Source organism: Mytilus californianus, unplaced genomic scaffold, assembly GCF_021869535.1.
Source record: "Mytilus californianus isolate M0D057914Y unplaced genomic scaffold, xbMytCali1.0.p SCAF_2, whole genome shotgun sequence".
Lineage (NCBI taxonomy): Eukaryota > Metazoa > Mollusca > Bivalvia > Mytilida > Mytilidae > Mytilus > Mytilus californianus.
The window spans coordinates 86,248,946-86,271,283 of record NW_026262668.1 but is presented as its reverse complement, the minus strand read 5'-3'; the positions used below and the strand labels follow the sequence as shown (position 1 = coordinate 86,271,283).

General features: G+C 30.9%; 1 protein-coding gene across 1 annotated transcript in view; it reads left to right on the top strand.

Moving 5' to 3' along the window:
• The window catches only part of LOC127730359 (receptor-type tyrosine-protein phosphatase N2-like), a 160,854-nt gene that overhangs the window by 93,410 nt on the left and 45,106 nt on the right, over positions 1–22,338 (top strand). The window contains exon 10 of the mRNA XM_052238729.1: positions 14,960–15,036. Coding sequence (XP_052094689.1) covers positions 14,960–15,036 — 77 coding nt within the window. The remainder of the gene's footprint in view (positions 1–14,959; positions 15,037–22,338) is intronic.

Genomic DNA, 22,338 nt, shown 5'->3' with positions numbered 1-22,338 from the left:
GAAAGTTGTAATTAAATCACACACAGAAATAAGTTGGGTTGCAGTATTTGATTTGGTAAACAAATAGCCTCAGTATGAACTCTTACCTGTTGTTGCAGGTCATTTGATTACTTACGATATTTTACGTTTTTGAGGCCTTTTTTCCTTGATGGTTATATTGTTGAAATGCATCACATTGGTGTAATGTTTTAAATATTCTGTCTGAGGCCTAAAAGTTCTGTGTCTTATTTTAACGTAAATTTGGTTTTAAAGACAAAATTGATTTCAATGCTCTTCAATTTCGTACTTTATTTGGCCCTTTTAACTTTTTTGGATTCGAGCGTCACTGATGAGTCTTTTGTAGACGAAACGTGTGTCTGGCATATATACAAAAATTTTATCCTGGTATCTATGATGAGTTTGTTTAATATCAATTTTCACTGGAAAGAGATGAATACGAAAGTAAAGTTTTAATACCATAGGTCTAAGATTATATTGTTATATCCATGCCCATCTGTTTATCTGTATGAAGGTTGTATGTTTTGTGCAACCAGTCTTTCAGTTTTCAAGCTAGATTTTGTTTTTCATTGAAGAATATTTGTACGTAAATAATTCAAAGGTTTGAATATTCTCATGAATTCCTTTCAAGAAATAATGGGTTGTTGAGTTTAAGTATGAAGTCTGCCTTAATAATCCTCATACAATGTTTAATGTAGAAATTTTTTGCAGAATATATTTGAATCCATTTCAAAGTTTTTATATTGTCTAATTTTGATGACAAATGACAATGGTTTGTGATGTCCAACGTTTCACATGTTTTTCAGTTACAAGTTTTTGTTTACCTGACAAAGGACCATTTTAAGCAATAGTTTATGTATGAAATGATATTATAAAGTTAATATTTGTTTTTACTGCGATATTGTGGCGTAAATAGCACAAAGAGGATAGGGGAAATCACTAAGAAAAAGCTTTAGTACCTGTGTACCTTGAGCATCTGATTATACATCATTTTCCTCATTAATTTCTAATTCAACCTTTCCTTTTGAGTTTTATTTCTCTTTTTATTATAACACTATTTTCTTCATGGATGTTTCATTATTTAAAGAAAATTAAAAATCGATCAAAATCCAACAACTCTGGAGTTGCTAATCAGTAATCAATATGTATCTCCATGTTAGTTTGAATTTCTGCAAAAAACATGGTTTCAACTGTAGAATAAGACTCCTTTTATTGCATTTTTCTTAGAATTCAACAACCAAGACAAATTAGGCATAATGGAAATTTTTTGTTTGTGTAAATCTTTTCCACGATCATTTTAGTAAAAGAATATCTGGTTGTTAAAATGTTTTATGGTTGGATAATTTCTAAATGTTTGTTTGGTATAAAGTTTAAAATAAAGGTGGCATTGTTTTTTTTTATATAAAAATTTCAAGTTTATAGAATTTTCCAAATTAATTCCAGCTGCATGAACTTGATATTGTAAAATGCTGTGTCATGCAAAAACCTATATTAGCATCAACATGTTGGACAACAACTCAAAAACGCTTTAACCAATTTGCATGAAACTTTGGCGAATAGTTTATATCTATTGATGTGAGCTCCCTTTCGATTTTTATAAAGTTTAGATTTTACTTTTCCGAGTTATGGAGTTTTATTCATTAAAAAAGGGTGTTTTCCAGTTTTCAGACAATAACTAAACAACGCTTTAACTTATTTGCATGAAACTTTAGTGAATTGTCCAATTGACGTGAGTTCCGTTTCGATTCTTATAGCTCAGTAGTCAGTACTTCGATACTGACATGATTTATAACAAACTTTTCTAAATTTACCCGTTTATAAATTTTTAAATTATAAAGAATCTAAGGTTTCAACTCCCTCATGCAAAGTTGGCCGTAGAAGGATTTGGCTATTATTTTAGATCAATTTTGATTATATAGCTCTTCAACTGTTTCGGTTTTATACATCCTTGGTTTTTTTTATTAATTTAGTCTTTCTTGGTTTTTGTCTTGCCTCGAAGAAGTTGAAAACGTGAGACTTAGGCTTGATGTTTCAGGCTGCATCAACAATGTAACAGTTTGTGATTAGGTTAGTTTATGGGGAACCACTACTTAGAGGTCAATAATATTTGGTATGCAGTTGTGTTAGCATTGGCACATCTCATTTCCATAAAAATTATTTGACCCTGTCCCCTCAGTCTTGGTCTATTGACTTTGAAACTTTTGCATAGTTTACATGTTAAAAGTTGTAATTAGATCAGTTTAAGATGAAACACTAATGTTAAGTCAATGATATTTCATATACAGTTTAATTAGCATTTGCATATCTCATATCCATGGAGATTATATGCCCCCCTCTCATCATTGTTCAATGACTTTCAAACTTTTGCATAGTTTACATGTTATAGTTTGTGTTTAGGTTAGTTTAAAGGGAACCACTAAGATAAGTCAATGGTATTTGGTATGCAGTTTTAAAAGCATTGGCATTTCTCATTTCCACGGAGGTTATTTGGTCCTGCACCTTCTGTCATAGTTCATTGACTTTGAATATTTTGCATACTTTAATTGATTTAATATTGCCATTTTAATTTCAACATTTGCATTATATTATCAAAATTACAAAAAGGCGAGACATATCTCTGTGTCAACAGTTTATTTAACAGTAGTTGTTGTCCATGTATTGAGTATTCATGAGGTGACACTAGACCTAATGAGCCAATCAACAGATGACAGATTTTTGGATCAAAGTGATCTTTAACATGAAATGCTGACCTGTATTTTAATTTTTGTTATTCTAGTCACACCCATTTCTGAATAAAACTAGATTGAAAAAAAGTGCTCATACCAGTTTTGATGTATAGCACTAATTATAACCCTTGCTTAATGAAGTAGAAAGTCACGGGTATAGGAATTGCTGTGTCCAATTGTTCAACCATTTTACTGTTTGTCCCCACATTGTAACTGTAACTCTTTCTTAATCAGTGACAGAATTTCAGTAAATCATTTAGAGGATATATGGAGTTTCCAATAGCAAAACATGGACTTTGTGAAAAACTACAGAAGTGGGTACTTATCTTTTATCTGCACCTCCTAAACTTTTTTCTTTAACTCAATATTACTTTTACATAATGCCACTGTTCACATTTTATTTTATTCTTTGATACAAAAAATTTCGTGGTTTGCCTTAGGGAAAAAATACACAAATTGACATATCACAGAAATATGATATATGAAAAGATAACAGGAATAAAAAAAAAATACTGGATATTACAACAGATCACATCAACTACCATTACAATAACAGCATTTACAGTAGTCACTGTTCAATTCATACAAATACTGATCTTTAATTGGCTGAAATTCTGTCATTTGCTTTCAATTCATATGAAAATAACCCATGCCTTATGAAAGCCACCCAAGATTATAGAATTATTAGCCACAGCTTCCTAATCAATCAACAGTACTTTTTTGCATTGTTCATGTACTTCCTGCAAGCAATTATGCTTTTTAAATTGCTGTACGTGTTTTTGAAAATTAATACAAAAAAGAAAGAAAGTGACCATCACATTTTTGGAAAGTTTACAATAGTGTGCTTCATGCAAAATGTGATGCTCAATTGCTTTTAATTCGTATAAATTATAAAAAAAACATCATTTAATTCTAAAATGAACAACACACAGTCCAGATAGCTTGACTTGGTACAAGCTCAAGTGTGGTTGGTTTGAATCAATTTTAAGTGCAAACAAACTATACATCATCTTTCAATCAGTTTAATTGAGGTCTGGAGCTAGCATGTCAGTAACTGCTAGTAGTCCTTTGTTAATTTATGTATCATTGTCATTTTGCTTAGTTTCTTCTGTTACCTATTCTGACATCGAACTTCTTTTAAGCTGAGTTTAACTGTGAGTATTGCCGTGTTTGTTTATTCTACATTGGCTAGAGGTATAGGGGAGGGTTGAGATCTCACAAAACATGTTTAACCCCCCGCCGCATTTTTGCGCCTGTCTCAAGTCAAGAGCCTCTGACCTTTGTTAGTCTTGTATGTTTCAGAGTTTAGTGTGACGTCCTTTTACACTGAACTAGTACACATTTTTGTTTTGGGGCCAGCTGAAGCCTGCCTCTGGGTGTGGGATTTTCTCGCTGTGTTGAAGACCCATTGGTGGCCTTAGGCTGTTTTCTGCTCTTTTGTCAGGTTGTTGTCTCTTTGACACATTCCCCATTTCCATTCTCAATTTTATCATTCTTTTAGTAATTGTTTTGTTTGATTTTGCTGCAGATCTTGCCAGTGTTTTTTAAGTCTTAATTTGGACGGATTTCTTTCTCTTTTGATTCCAGGCCTACTATAAACAAAAAATACAGCATTTGACCTTGCTGTATGGATGTGATCAAAGGGTTTTAATTTAATGACCAATTAGTCCAAATTAGTAAATTTTCACTGTGTTGTTAATTGTTTTTGTGATTTTGAAGCAGTTTAACAGATTTTTTGTTGCTGTAAATGTTTCTAAGATATCAAAGCTGTTTATGGCATATGAATGTTGCATCTTACTATAAAGTTCACTTTGGCTACCTTTAAGATAACATTTTGAAGACACTATAAACTTTCTTTGGTATGAAATTGGTTAGAGGCATATTTTTAGATGAATAACAGCAAATTCCAGTGACAACTTGAGACAACCGGTATTAAAGATTTTGACACAAATCTTTAAGATTAATTTTCCAGTTTTCGTTCATCAGGTGTGAAATGAGATTAATTTTCTGCACATAACAGCTGATGATGGCCTGACAGATCTTACAAAATCTTCTTGGTTCATTGTAAGACAGAAGCCTGAAGGCTTACAAATAAATAGCTGTGTTAGTAAGAAAGTTATTTCACCAAATTGAACAAGGATTGCTTTTTGTTGTTGAAGATGATCACATGTGCTGGCAGTAATTTGGAGAGTTTCTTGACAAGGGTTACAATTTAACCAATCCTAATTATCTCCATAGAGCCAGAAAATTTCTCCTCATTAGTAACATATTGATGCAAGCAGAGCAAATTACCAAATTTTTATCGCTGTCGAAAAAAGCCTTCTAATTTGAAGAAAATTTGAAATAAAAGACTGAAATTTCTTTTTTCTAAGTGATTGCACTTTGTACTTTCCATTAAAAACACATGTATAGCTCTATTTAAAAGAGTACTATTGAAAAAAAGTTGCATGAAACGCTTTCAAATTTATGAACTAGTAAGAAAGGCATATGTTGAAGTGGTAATATTCAGTCACACCTTAAAGAAAAGCATGGCCTAAGATAAAGAAAATTTATTTGAAAAAAAAGGGAAAGTTCTTTTATAGGTAGTCATGCAAGTTCAAAGTTAATTTAACATAGGCATATTAAGTTCAAAATGGTAAATGTAAGCAAATGTGTCAAAACTTAGTAAACAATGAAGTCATAATAAGATATTATTTTCATATCCATAATTGCTGTTACCAAGGAATAACTGTCTTAAATGTGACACAGCAGGTGAATAAGTCAAGGACAGTTAAGATGGGATGAATGGTGAAAAAGAAACAAAATATCTACTGCAGAGGCAGGTGAAAATTATGAATTTGAAAGTTCAGTACACAAATGAAATTCAAATAGCAACCAAATGTCACAAAAAAACAGAAAAAAACCTCGAGGGCAACCTAAAGTCTTCAACATTGTTTGTATAAAATATTTATAGGGTCATGTTTGCAAATTATTATATTATATATCACTATTTAAATTGTCCAGTAAAACCTCTTAGCTTTGTATAAGTGAAATGTTATATAAAAAGCATGGAAAATAACTGATATCTTACTTAACACAAATAAAACAATTATACAATTGCAGCAAGGGTATGTCCAATGCTGTCATATATGACTGAATAATTTTCCATTACTCCTTGTATGTTCCATTACTTAAAACATGAATCTAATAATGAGTTCTTTACATATTAATGTGAAAAGAAATAAGCTAGCAAAATGAATAAGGAGAAACATCTAATGAAATAATACCTCCATCCTATATTAATGTTTTATAAAAAGGCGGTTATTAGGGAACAAAATTATGTTATGCAATTTCATTGCTTTTGGTGATCAGGCGAACACTACAGTTAATTGCATGTGAATCTTGGACTGCACAGCCATATGTTTTTTTAAGAAAAAAAATATCAAGTCTTTTGGTCCTGTCAAAAACAATTACGTTGCCATGGTAACCCATCATTAACAGAAAGGAAAAGAAAATCTTTTGTAGAAGACATCAATAACGACTTTGTTGCCTTAAGGTGTAAATGAAGTTAGAAACTATTGGATCGCTAGCAAGATGCGGCAGAAAATTTACAAATTAGTTAGAAAAATGGATATGGCCGATAGGGCCTTGTTAGGCTTCATAGATCAATTGCATTATGGAAAAGTCATTATTTTCCTAGTGGTAAGATGATGAATCCTTTAACTGACGATTTTGAAATATTACTCCACATTTAGATGTTGAAAAATTACCTTTAAGGTGTAGAAAGATTGACATTTACGGATATAATTGGAAAGAATATTCAAATTTTCTTGTTATATGTAGGGGTTATCAGAAAAAGAATTAGAAGAAGAAAATGAGAACATGTTTGCTTGGTCTCAAATATGTCGGATTCTTTTATTGAAATAGATGCATCAAATCATACAATTTCAAAAAACCTAACATATATAAAACAAATTCTTCTATCCATAAATAGATTAGTCTGATATTGTTTATTTTGACTATAATGCTTGAAGTTTGTATAGGATATATTTTTGTCGAGCCTGGGCCTTTGGTTGCAAAAGCGAGACATAGCAATCCTACATTCCGTCGTTGTCGTCGGCATCCACAAATATTCACTCTGTGGTTAAAGTTTTTGAAATTTTGATAACTTTCTTAAACTATCCTGGATTTCTACCAAACTTGGACAGAAGCTTGTTTATGATCATAAGATAGTATCCAGAAGTAAATTTTGTAAAAAAAAATCCTGTTTATCCGTATTTCCCTTATAAATGGACTTAGTTTTTCTGCCAGTTAACATTACATTCACTCTGTGGTTAAAGTTTTTAAAATTTTAATAACTTTCTTAAACTATCCTGGATTTGTACCAAACTTGGACAGAAGCTTGTTTATGATCAAAAGCTAGTACCTAGAAGCAAATTTTGTAAAAATTTATTTACTGTTTTTCTGTATATTACTTATAAGTGGACTTAGTTTTTCTTCCAGTCAACATTACATGCAGTCTGCAGTTAAAGTTTTTAAAACATTTATTTGAGTCATAAACCAACCCTGATTTTTACCAAACTTTGACATAAGCTTCTTACAATCAAAAGATAGTATCTAGAGGAAAATTTTTAATAAATTTTTCCCCATTTTTTGTTGAGCCTGCGACTAACAGCAAAAGTAGGCGGGACACTGGGTTCCGCGGAACCCTTATGAATTTTTGGTTTAGAAGATTTTTTCTGTGTTTCTACTGCATATTTTATGTTTCAAAGCTCATACTTGCATAGCAACGCCTTTATAAAAGGTACATAACTAATGCTGTACAAGAAAAACTTGACAAAAAATTGTTCTATTTCCCTTTATTTTTTGCACATGTTTATGTATATACTTCACAATTTTCTTCTTGAAAAAATTGACTATTATTTGGGGTAAAACCTCAGGAAACAACAGAATAGAACACAACTCTTCCTTGATTCTTCATTGACTTTAATCAGGACTATTCATAGGCAAGGAAAATAACTCCTATCATAATTTCAAAGTTGGATCCATATTGATTCAGAGAATGGCTATATACTCTTAACTACCTATAATTTCTCAAGTTAGCTGGCCTGTTTTAGGGATTATTTCTCATGTTTATGCCCTGCCACAATATTATTGTTTTTCCATCTGTCTCATATCAGGTTAAAACTTTTAAAATATATGCCAAACTATGGTTAAAAAGATCATAAAACGATACACCCCAAAAACAAGACCACTTCATTTATATATTCAAAACTCTTTTTACCATTCTGCCTTTCTAATCAGTGACATGAATACAGTATTGAGCTAAGGTACTTGTTAAGCCTTCCTACCTGTAATTAAGATAATTGGTGTTACATTAATTAGGATTCTATGTAAAAGATCCATTAACATGCCCAACAATGTGATAAAGCTTAAATGAATATTATGTTGGACCATAATTAGAAAACAGCATAATGTCAGATCATTACCACACTTTATAGAGACAAACATGCAAGACTTTACATTGATATAATAGGGTCTGATAAAGAATTAGTATAGAAAGCAGCAGCAGGATATTGGTTTTCAGCACAACTTTTCCATTTATATATTAAAAATCTTAATCTATAATGCTAAATTGATACTTTTCTCATAGTTTGTTGATAGAGTAAGTGCATTAGGTTAAATTTTATTGTGGTTTTTATCTTATGCTTGTTAACATTTATACTTGAACTGGTGATTTGGTAGTACATTTTGGATGTAAGTAAATAAGGCACCAGAAATACCAATGATTCTTTAGTCTGATTTTCCTTGTTATTTGTTGATTTAAGTCAAGAAAAAAATAAGTAAGTAACAATTGAGACTTGCAGTCAATTAAGATCTATTCAGTTTATGTTCAGACTGTTTAGTAGTTGTTATTTACCTGTAAACAGGCTACTGAACAGTAATGAATTAACTGCAAGCGAAGTGTCTGAACAGTACTGAATTCACTGCAGTAGATAAGTCTAGAAATTGACTAAAAGACTGAACATGACTAAATAGTTCATTGTTCAGACTTTTCAGATAATGTTAAGATCAAAATGACTGTGTTATACTCAAATTCATTTACTAGTGGGTGAACCACAAATTGAAATGTTCAACAAAGTACAAATTTTCTATAGGCTTGTTAATGCAGAGTTATGTAAAATCACAAAATCAAATATCCACGAAATAACAATTGTTCCCGAATGAATGAAAATTTGAACCCCCAAAATTTAATGAATCCACAGTATATATATTAATAATTACATTACCGGTACATGTATGTTTCACAAGAATCCGTTAGTTTGATTGGCTAACAACAATCACGCGTCATTCAACAATTAACCTTCATATTAAAATGAAATGTTACATTCGTGATGACACGTGCTTCCACAAAAAAGTGCACAGGAAAATAAAAAAAAAACTTGATAAGACTTTCTTTTTCATGGTCTTATTAGCATAAAAATTTATAAACTTCATACAAAATGTGCTTCGGTCAACACTTTTACACCCCAATAAAATTACAAAAAGAAGCACTCATTTCTTAAATATCAAACATTATATAACCACCAATAGATAAAGCACTAAGGCCTATGTCATTTGGTCTCTGGTGGAGAGTTTTCTCATAGGCAATCATACCACATCTTCTCTTATTGTTATATGATCCTGAAAATAGATTAAAGTACAGTGTTGGCAGCAATCCTGAACTATGTGCAAAAATTATAATTGGACTCAGTAAACTAGGAGCAATGGTCAAAAACAATATGCAAGTCATGACTTTAAATTGGTAGGGAACAGTCATGATGGACTGACCACAAATGGATAAGGAGTACTACTAAAATGCAGACTGCATTCATCAAGTATAAATTTCAATTACATATATTCATTAAGGAGTTGATTAAGGTCAGTCTTGATATCATCAAGAGATGAAAGTTGAACTTCTAGTTGGAAGGTCAATTTAACACCTTCTCTTGTATGGATATCTCAAGAAAGTTAGAAAATTAGTAAAATCAGCTTAAAAGGGCTAAAGTGATGGCGGTAATGTGTAGAAATAAATGGTTTACATTAGTTTTCATGAAGAACCTTAATAAAAAGTATGTTCAAAATTTTTCTCTGAAACAACCAGAAAATTTTTGCCTATGCCATCATGATGATCTGACTATTTGCAGAGTTTAAATTGGAAAAGTTTACATATTTAGAACTTGGATGGAACAATCAATATAATGAATTTAAGGCAAGGATGAATGATACAATATTCTTTCAGCCACTTGTTTATGGTCAGTCTACATAAGTATTAAAATTTGTTCTTTTTTTTTTTTTTTTTTTTGTACCTGCAAAAAGAGAATCTTGTTTTCCAAGGAATTGAATATAAAATACTTAAAAATTTCTATTGGTTGGTTTAACTTTCTTTACTTGTACCAGTTCACATCCTTAACATTTTAATGGTTACAATCAGTCAAGTTCACCTAGGTACATCCTTTGAATTGACATTTCTCCCTTTACATGTATTTCTTGTATCTTTTTTTAAATAATTATAGTAAATGAACAAATTTATAGTTCTATTTGGCCATACAGAAAATTGCAGTAGATTTGTGAAAATGTGTGCTTTCACAGTTGAGGATTGAGTTTTATTGATTTAAGATAATAAAATTCAAAACCTGGCTCAAGTTTTTATCCTTGTCTATTAGTTTTGTCATCGTCAAATAAACGTTGCTAGATAATTGTATAAAAACACCATCACATTGTGTAATTCTTCAGTCAACTTGAAAAATTTAATTCTGATCCTAATGGTAGAGCGCATTAATTTTCTTCTCCACAGTAACATGGGAATATTGTAGAGGTCAAAATATAATGAAAATTTACACAAATTTAATTATTAGAAGAATATTAGTAAAGATATGACATTTTTTGGTTGAGACTTGAGAATATGAAAAATTAATGTAATAAAGAAAAAGAAAAATCCAATGAATTCTCATGGCCCAAGTTTATTTTACTTGTTTAATATAATCGTGTTTGTGCACAAGGAGTGTTGGGGAAAAAATTACAAATGAAAATACATGAAATCATAATTTTTTTTGGGAGGTCTTTTAAAAGTGGTAACTATTGTTGATATATTAAATTGTATTTGTTTTAAATATTAATAGCAAATATGTTTTACAAAGCTTTTTACCTATTTTATACATCTTTAAATAAATCATGGGTTGGGAAATATAACTGCCTCATTCTTTGTATGAGCTAAACAACAAATAGTAAATATTTTAATGCCCCCTCCGTAGCGGTGGGGGCATTAAGTTTTACCCTTGTCTGTCTGTAACGTACGTACGTACATCCCAAAATTGGTTTCTGTTCTCTAATTTGAGTTTGCCTCAACCAAATGTTATGAAACTTATACACAATGCTTATTACCACAAAACACAGATCAAATTTGAATTTTGGAGTCGTCACTTCAACCGTTCAAGAGTTGTGTCCCTTTATAAATGGAAAAATTGCAAAATTTTTAGTTTCCGTTCTCTAACTTAAGTTTGCCTCAACCAAATGTTATGAAACTTATACACTATGCTTATTACCACAAAACAAAGATCAAGAAGTTCGAATTTTGGTGGCATCACTGTAACCGTTCTAGAGTTATGCCCCTTTAAAAATGGAAAAATTGCAAAATTTTTATTTTCTTCTCAATATCAAGTAATTTTTAAAATTGGAGTTATCTTCCTTTGTCCATGATTATAGTTGAATCAACTACAATCAATGCTTTATACAATGCAATGTTTAATTTTGACTTCCAGAACACAGATCAAGTTGAATTTGGGTAGTGTCACTTTAACCATTATTGAGTTATGCCCCTTTATGAATCGAAATATTGCATATTTTTTAGTTTCCATTCTGTAACTTAGGTTTGCCCCAACCAAAAATTATGAAACCCATACACAATATTCATTACCACAATACTAAGATCAAGTACAAATTTTTTGTTTCCTTTTTCTAACTTTAGTTTGCCTCAACCAAATGTTATGAAATTTATACACAATGCTTATTACTGCATAATACAGATTAAGTACGAAATTTGGTGGCGACACTTTTACCATTCTTGAGTTATGTCCCTTTATAAACATAAAAATTGCTGAATTTTTCGTTTCTGTTCTTTAACTTTAGTTTGTCTCAACCAAATGTTATAAAACTTATACACAACCATTCTAGAGTTATGCGTATTTACAAATAGAAAAATTGCTGAATTTTTAGTTTCTGTTCCCTTCTTAAGTTAGCCTCAACCAAATGTTATGAGACTTACACTATACACATTTATTTTACAAAACTTTACCTATTTTACACATGGTTAAATAAATCTGGGTTAGGGAAATATGACTGCCTCATTCTTTGTATGAGCTAAAACAGTTTAACTTAATAGATGATTTATTCGACTTTGGTATGTTTGAAAGCTTACCATAGATAGACCCTTTTACCTAGTTGAGCATGAAGCATGTTATAATTATAAACAGACAAATTGTTTTGCATTTTGTCATATGGGGACCTTTGATAGCGACACTATAAGGTATGGGTTCTGCTCATGTTTGAATCGCCACATGTTGACCAATAGTTGCCTACATACATCTGCATCATTTGGTCTCTGGTGGATAGGTGTCTCATTAGCAATCATACCACATCTTCTAAGATTTATCAAGTTTTTCAAAAAAATAATTTCTAATCAATTTAAAAAAAAAAGAGGTTTTATTTTATATTGAAACATAAATTTTTAATCCTGAAAATTTATTGCTACCCTAAAATTTTATTTGTTCTCGAAGGGGTTTAATGTGTCAAATTTTTCCTGAACATCTTAGGTTCAAAAAGTATACATTAAAAAAAAGAAAACAGCTTCTTTAACGTGCTGGTCTACCTAGTCTTTTCTAATCTAGCAGTTTGATCCATACTGCAGAATCATAGATAAAGTCATATCCCATGTGAGTTGGGAACAATAAATTACGTGGCCATCAGTTGGGAGTATCATACATTGAACATCACTTTAGATTGAACATCACTTTAAAGAATTCTCTCATTAGCATTTTGTAGAATTCTTTAAAAATACCTCTTGCAACACATATTTCTGACTAACTTAAGATGCTCTTTGGCAATCAGCATTTCCTGACTCTTCTAGCCAACCAGCCACTTTTAAGGTCATCCTTAACTTGATTTATTGCTTTAGTTGGTTTTTGTCCTGAATAAGATTATTATTTAGCCACTTGAAAGTCTTTTAAAGGAACATACGAATTGTGAAAACTAATCAATTAGATACCCGAGTCTTATAATTTGGTATGCCAGGCGTGCATTTCATCTACATAGACTCATTAGAGATGCTCAAATCAAAATAGTTGGAAGGCCAAATCAAGTATGAGGTTGAAGTGAGAACCAAAACTTCATATAGTTTTTTAAGAAAAATCTATCAACCTGAAATTGGAAATTTGATGATTTTAAGACAAATTTAAGAACGTTTTTCGCTAATTTTATATGCTTTCTTTACAAATATTCAACTATTTTGAAAGAATTTAGTCAATAATATTTCAGAAAATAAAAGAGATAAATGAATTATTTTTCAATTTTTAGATATAGTTCAAGCCGTGTTAAAGATATATGCAACATTTTAACAAAACCTGTGACATAGCCCATTTACTGTAACTTCACCTTAATTTTGAAGAGTACTTTTCTTTAAAAGTGTGTTGTTGGTTTGTTTTCTCATGTACACGTACCCCCTGACTATTCATTTTATTCATTCGAGATTAAAAATGTGATAGATCATTGACGCTCAGCATGTTAAATTTAATGCTATATTACATACTTTCCCCATTTTGTTCACATCTTTTTTAATGAGCTTGACTTTATATGGTTCCCCATATTTTTGTAGTCCTGTTATAGCTTATCCTGTAATTTGATTCTGACAGTTATTTTCCCAGGTCTATGATTCATTTGTCATACTTGTGAGGTTTCACATTCTAGAAGAAGCCGTGAAAAGTGAAGTTTCATAGGTACTAAATATGTAAAAATATATATACAAGGTTTCATGTGTCTGGTTTTAATATTTTTTTTTTTAATTCATTTTAGATCTGTCTTAAAAATATGCGTCACATATTTTCATATCATCTCAAGTTTCATATCTGCATTGATACAATTTTTTTTAACAGATTATAAAGTACTAACATATATGTCAACATGACAACTTTAGCAAAAACATTAAATGAAGCATTATGAAACTTCATAATATAAAAATAAGAAGATGTGGTATGATTGCCAATGATACAACTCTCCATCAGAAACCAAATGATATAGAAGTTAACAACTATAGGTCACCGTACGGCTTTCAACAATGAGCAAAACCCATACCACATAGTCAACTATAAAAGGCCTCTAAATGACAAATGTAAAACAATTCAATGAGAAAACAAACAGCCTGATTTATGTAAAAAACAATGAACGAAAAACAAATATGATATACAGCAACAAACGTCAATAAAAATAATGATAATAATAATGTGTGTTTCTACTTTGAACATTTTAGAGTTTTAGTTGGATTTGGTTTGATGTGGTTTAGACTTTTCAGTGTAGCTAGAATTGTCTATGTGAATATTTACCTTTGTGAAAATCAATTCTGTTCTTTCATTTTTTTCTTACCTAGTGTTACTTTTCAGTTATCTGGTGTCATTTTCACCATTGTCGCCTATTGATAAGTTCTAATAAGGTCCAATTCAGAATCAGAACTGTTCTCAGTGGGCTAAATCTGCTAATATTGAACTGATTCAGTCTTCACATGTATCATGAATGGCTGTAACTTAGTAGTAGATTTATTACCTTGCATTGCATGAAGACACAATCCATGAGTAAAAATAGGTGGAGAATTTCATCACAAAAAATTAATGAAATTAAAGATAAGATAATTATACCCCTACTCATAAGGATGTATAGGTTTACTCATTGCTATAGTTATACCCCCACTCATAAGGATGTATAGGTTTACTCATTGCTATAGTTATACCCCCACTCATAAGGATGTATAGGTTTACTCATTGCTATAGTTATACCCCCACTCATAAGGATGTATAGGTTTACTCATTGCTATAGGCCATTATAACAGTGACCTATAGTATTAGTTGTTAACATCCATGAGTTTCGACACTGCAGGTGAATAGTTGTCTCATTGACAATCATACTATGTACTGGTAAGCTTTTTTATTAAACAGATGTATTATGTTTTGCAGCACCAAAGAAAGATGAGATCTTGGCAAAAAGTGGTCTTACTGGTGTAGAGATTCTACAGATAGGTCTTGGCAATGGGGTCAGTATTATAAATCAAATGTATTGCCATATATGTAAGGGATAATTACACTGAAAAGAAGGGTAACCCTGTTGTTCTTTATGCCTTCTGGGGTTACTGGACATTTGTCCAAGGATATTACCAGCCAAAAAAATACAATATAGGGTCTTTTATTTTTCTCTCCAAAACAGCTGTAACTAAACCAGTGGGCCAGCTGGTTTCAAGAAGGGCCATTTGTCTAGGTTGTAACCAGGTTTTTAACCCCAGGCAAGGAAAATATCACTATACAGAGTTATTTATGTAAATTGCTATTGATTTTGTCATATTATCTTATTAAATATTAATTTTTAAAAGTAGAAAAATATTATATCATCCTCTTATTTGATTTCTAATTACTCATTAATCTATGGAAAGTTGTATATATATTGTGTATAGTGTCAAGAAATTGTGAAGAGAAATTCAATAAGCATCAAAGAGTAAAAAGCCAGTCCAGATTGGTCATTTGTCTGATGTCATCAAATTGTCCCCAGCTGTTCGTGACATGATCTCTCTACAATTATACCACTGTCATTGATTTCTCATCATTGGTAAGGCAATCATGTGGGAAAGAAAAGGTATCTGACAAGGTTTTAGAAGGTATCATTTGTTAGGGGCATCACCTACTTCCACACAGAAGAGTTGCTCTATTCATTGGACAGGCTTTATGTGGCTTTGCTGATTTTATTTTGCAGTGCACTACCGTTATCATCTAAGATTTTAAAATTTTAAACATTGTCTAATTTCTCAGTGCAAAACTGAATAACGCATATAATTGCTTATCCTGTCCAAAAAAGTAACTTTTCAGAGGAAAAAAAACTAGTGGAGTAATGGAGAGCAGTGCAGGGGGCAATCAGATGCCCAAAGTTGAAGAAGTTGAAATGAGCTGATTGCAATTTTTTTATGCCCCCGCCCTAGCAGAGGGGGCATTAAGTTTTACCCCTTGTCCGTCTGTACGTACGTCCGTCTGTACGTACATCCCAAAATTGGTTTCCGTTCTCTGACTTTAGTTTGCCTCAACCAAATGTTATGAAACTTATACACAATGCTAATTACCACAAAACACAGATCAAGTTTGAATTTTGGTGGCATCACTTTTGCTGTTCTAGAGTTATGCCCCTCTACAAATGGAAAAATTGCTGAATTTTTCGTTTTCGTTCTTTAACTTTAGTTTGCCTCAACCAAATGTTATGAAATGTATACACAATGCTTATTACCACAAAACACAGATCAAGTACAAATTTGGGTAGCGTCACTTTTACAGTTCTTGAGTTATATAACTTTATAACATTATATGCAAGCAGGGGCATCATCTGTATCCCATGGACACATTCCCCATTTATTTTTAATCAGATTGAAAGAAAGTAAAGAGCATTATTAAAGGAAAAATGACAAATGAAAGACAAACATTAAATGATGTGGACCGAAGACTTGACAATTTATAGATTTCAGACATCTCAAATGTTTCATTATGTTAAATTTGATGCTGTTAAGCTTGACTAATTTACTCAAAATCTAGTAGAGAGTCTGGATTGGAAAAAAAAAGGATTTATTTTAGATTACGACACATTAAACAAATGTATGGTTTCTGTCTTATTAATTGATAAAAAAAAATAAAAATTAATAGACAATTCATGATGACCACTCTTAAAAAAAATCCAAGTTATTTCATTTTAATCCTGAATATGGAAAACCGTTTAACATGAATACAGGTATTAAGGGGGAAGAACTGTTTTCATGGAGCCATGATTGATTTTAAAGTTTAATTTCATTGAAATTCATTGGTATTTAATTATTTTTACTTAGAATTCTGTATATGATTTTGTAGTTTATTTTTTGTTTGGAAATTAGGATTAAACAACCGCCTTCTCTTAATATTAAATGAACGGTGAGAACCCACAAAATGGTGGTGTTGCTTAACACCAATTTAGAATTACATTCTTAGCTGCCATTTTCTGCCAATATGAACTTAATTATCTATATTAAATCCTAAACTATCCATTGGATATATATATAGCCTTGAAAACGTGATGCCAACATGATAATCTGACAACACCTATTATTACATTCTTAGATTGCAAGCTATTACATTCTTAAATTGCAAGCTGAGGTACATTTGGCTAGATATCATCAAGATGCTTACTTGCACCAAGAAGTAAAAACACATCAAAATTATTATATAAATTTGTGATAAAGTGGCTGCTGTTATTATGTAGGCGATACTTCAATGAAAGCTAATGAGAACTGAGGACAATTGCAAACCAAACATGTTATTACATAGAGGTGAGATGTAGTACAAAGTGTGCAGGTGTTTATTTTATTTATCTTCATGGAAAGTTCGACATATGTTTTGGTCTTCAGTAGTTTCATTTCTACATTAACAGTTGAAGGCATCTCATTATTGAAAAAAGGAATAAAGAAAGTTTTATTTCTCAGTGACCATTTCAATTTAATTAGGATCAATTCTTTTTAAACTGTTTAAAAAAAACCTTTTGGAATTTTGGGTTCTCAATGCTCTTCAAATTCCTACTTAATTTGTCCTTTTTAACTTTTTTGATTTGATCATCACAGATGAGTCTTTTGTAGACAAAACCCTTGTATGTTGTACAAAATATTAAGCCTGGTATCTATGATAGTTTATTTAACACCAACATTAGAAAAACATTATTTTCTTCTCTAGTAAATTGGGGGCATACCAAGATAGAGCATGAAAGATTTATCATGTATCATGTGTTGGTAAGTAGTTCAATACAGGGTTAATAATCTTTAAAGTCTCAGCTGCTAATGGTCAAGCTTTCTCCATTGTACAATAAATCTTAATTATCTAGGTTTTGAGGGTCAAAAAAGGGATTATGTAAGTGAGAAATTATGATATTTTCAACAAAATTTGTTTTGCTGAAATACATACAGTCTTTAGCTAAGTTGAGAAAACAAGGACCCCATCAGCTTGTCATATCAGTGTACATGTTACATGTAGTATTCAGGAAATGATGTTTTAATGATAAATGGTATTGAAAAAAAGGAAGATTTTTTATGGATATGGCTGTGAATATCAATTAACTTTTGTACATTTGTATTAACAACGTGTTCATCTCTGTTCTGATTCAGTCAAGTTCCTGATTTAGTCCTATTTCTCAATAAAGGGACGACCATTTGATATTTTATTCGAAATTAACAGATAGATGAAGTTTAATAGAATTTTAATTTCAAGATTAAATGTTTTTTAATGTGGAATATACATGTACACATAATAAAGATGTACATATTTGACAACTGTTATTTTAGTTTATTGTTTACAGAATGAGTGGTTATTGATAATAAATTTTGGTCAAATTATTCATATAATATTGGTTGCTCAATGCTGTACAATTTCCAAGCAGGAATTTTATTATTTGATGAATTAGATATACATATCTAATGTTTGCATATTGTTAGGATGATTTTGTAACTTATATTAGTCTAGAATAAACCACTTCCTGTTTGTAAATTGTAAAATATGAGGGGGCATCATGTGTGTCATACAAACGCAAGATATTTGCAAATTAAACAACAAATATTTTTCACTTATCAAAATTCAGTGAAGACAGGCTTTACCAGGCCATACTTTTGTCTAGTATAAGTATTGGTTTGTTTTTTCATCCTTTTCTCAGATATTCTTTATGATTTATGGATGATATATCAGTTTGACATTGAACAATTTTCATGTATGGTTCAAAACAATTCCACAACATTTGTTTTTTTTTTGTTCTACATATGATCTTGCTGAAGAGCCTGCTTTTTATTGATTGGTCGTTTATGTATCTCAGTCAATATGTAATGCATGTGTGTGTTAAAACTATAGAAACTTCATTGACAGGGATGTGTTCCTGACACCCATTCTCTCTCCTTTCAGACTTCATGAGATTCCTTCACTTTTAGTTTTTTACTTTGATTTTCATCTTCTTGATGGATTTAACAAAATGGAACATCTGTAAACTACTGTTGCAGTATGATGGAATAAACAAATGTGGCTAATAATTTAAATTTCATCACCCCAAAGTCTCATCCACCTTTGAACAGATAGAACACCCTGCCTGTGTCCCTAGCATATGAGGATGATGCTTTTAAGTAGAGCCATAATGGACCAAATATAAATCATTTCTACCTAATTAATGAGAGTATTGGGATCAAGGATTTGTGGTCAGTTAAGTAACCTATCAACTGTTTTTGTTAGTACAGCCAAGCTTTGATTGATATTAATGATAATATTGCTGAAACAACAAATAAAGAAGAGTTTTATCAAGTTGAATGTGTACCGAGGAACAGTCTTATTAAGCAACAGTTTATATTAATAGCATAACTTATTTGTAAAGTTATAGAGACCACTAAGACAATGTAGAAAAACTGTGTGCAGAGTTAAAAAAGATTATACCCTTCATTATAGACAAGACAAATTCACGGTTTTGTTCTCCTAGGCCTTAGATATGACAAAGTCAATGTTTGCTTGACAAAGTCTTATGTTTTGCTATGTGATCAGAATATAAAACAGTGTTTGTTATATCTTTCCATATGTTTGGCTGTTATTTGTGTTGGTCTATTTGTTTAGAAATTTCTCAGTATGTTGAGTTCTTCTTGGTTATGAGATTTTCCTATTTTTATATCATACGCTATTATATGCTACGAGGAAGCACCAGTATATATTAGATCTACCACAAGACAAGACAATTTTATTTTTTAAAACCACTGTATCAAGTGTGATATAATATTTCTTCACTGGAGACAGTTTAATTTTCAAATTTAAAACTGGAGGCTTGCCAAGAGTTTTAAATATTTAAAATTAAACTGTCTCAGACTTTGTTTTAGATGTATGCAAAATAATAAGAGCAGGGTCGAAAAATGAATCAAAATAAGTATAACCTTGTAACACAGAAATAGAAATATTTATGCATTAAATAAATTTTTTGACTCTGTGTAAAGCAAGATTATATCAATATTTAAGAAAAATCTGATTGGTTTATTTGACTAATTTGATGAATTGAACATAAAATTTAATTACATCCTACACAAATGTGCATTTATTTATACTTATTGCATTTGCATTTTTTGTCTTGCCTGTGACGAAAGTCGTAGAAGGCATCAACAATTGTTAAGTTTCTAGATAGATAGATCAATGATATTTTCTATAAAGTTGCAGTACTATCACTTCATATCAGTTTGACGACTATTTTGAGTCCCTGCCCCTAGGTCATGGTCCAGTGATTTTGAATTAATTAGCAATTTTCAATGTTAATTTTTCTGCTTAAGTCAGTTTGATAGGAACTACTTGTGATAGATCAATAACATTTTCTATAAATTTGCATTACTATTAGTACATATCAGTTTGACCATTATTTCGAGGCCCTGTCAACTAGTTCATGGTCAAGTGACTTTGAATAAATAAGCAATGTTGCTGTCCATTCGATTGTCTTTTTCTAGATTTTATGCTGACTGTGACAGGCGAGACATATCTCTGTGTCAACAGTTTATTTAATGAAATAATGTTTTGTGATTCTTAGTTGTCATGTTGAACATTCTGAAGTTGTATGCAACATCTCACAAACATTCTGTGACATCCAAATTCATGTTTGTCAATACCAAGTTGAAAGAAAGACTGTTTTCCTTTTTGTTTCAGAAAATATTCAATACTCAGAACACTTTTCAGTAAACTATCTGTCTTTAGTTATGGAAGTTTTTTTTTGCTTTATCGTGTAACCTGCCTGTACTTGGTATATTTGTTATGTAGAAATTCAATTAAATTAAATTAAAGAAAACTGTAAAGGGCAGACTATACAGTATTCTACTAAAGTTTTATATAATGAAATAAAGCCTAATATAGCATACAGTTCATGATATTTTTTTAAACCTAAAACAGATAAAGTTTCAAAAGTACATATGTAAAAAAAAACATTCTTTCTTTTAAAATGCCACTAAATTAAATTATCATCCCAAGATTTTATTGATTATAGTTCATATACCTTAAAAAACAAAACAAGTACAATATTTTTTAACCTTTCTGCTTTAGACTTAAGTTTTGCTAGTCTCCATTTTGTTTGTTGATTTAGTGGTAATCATGCTTATTATTAGTTAAAATTGAAATGACTCCATGAAATAAGTGTCTGGAAACTTGTTGGAAATCTAATCAAGGTTATGAATGGTATTGCCATCTTCAAACAATGACTTTTGCTAATTTGTGATTGATAAATGATTTCTTGTTCTTACTTTCTACATGAGATGTCTAGAGAAGGACACTTTAGTTCAGCAATTTTAAGAGCTATTTTAACATTTAAAAGTTCCACATTTTAACCAAAAATAAAAATTTTGCAATTTTGATTGCAAATTTCCACCATAATGAAGCCCTACAGCAAAGGTTATCAAATAGAAATACTGATAATCAATTATATCTTTGCATTTCTTCAAGTGTGACCAATTTGGATGGACATTTGTGAGTATTGATTCCTAAAGAGGATTTTCACTTTCAAAAAATTGTCCTGTACATTTCCAGTGTCACGGTAAGCTTATGTTATCACGTCACAGTAAGAGTCAATTATTCAATGGAGTCATTTACTCAGACAGGCTTAATTCAATAATAAAAAAAAAGAACTTGAGATTGGTCTGTGGCACTAATCGAAGTTTCTGAACTGAAAAAAGTTAATGCATTGAAAGTAAATTTGTATTTATATTCAAAAAGAGACCAAAAAATGCTTGGAAATGATGTGTTGCTTTTCTATAGGCACTCAGTATAATTCCCAGATTATACACAAGTTATCTTTTGATGACCAATGGGCAGTTTCTCTTTATACTGAAGTTAACCTTTATGACCAAAGGACAGTAACTAGTATATCCATTATGTATTAAGCCCTAAATTACCTAAAAGTTGATTTATCATCACTCCCAAGACAGGAAAACTGTCATGATCAGTTCATATATTTTTCATTTAAGTCGTAATTCTGAATTTTAGTTGTATATCGATTGGATAAAGTCACACTGTGTCAACAGTGGAAATCTTTGGATGCAATCCGGGTCTCGTCTGGGAATTGAAATCATGAATTTTGTGAAGCAGATGTTTTTTGGTTTATTCTCATTAACACAGCTAAGCACAGTAATATCCTGTGTAAAGCTCTGTCTTGGGTGTAATTTGCTTTTGTACATAGCTATTATTTGCACTTGGGAGGGAGATGGGAATTTGATGGTCAGAATTTAATACAATATCTATAGTAACTGATTTTTCTCACATCACCGTCAAGGATTAATATGTCAGTAATATTGTTG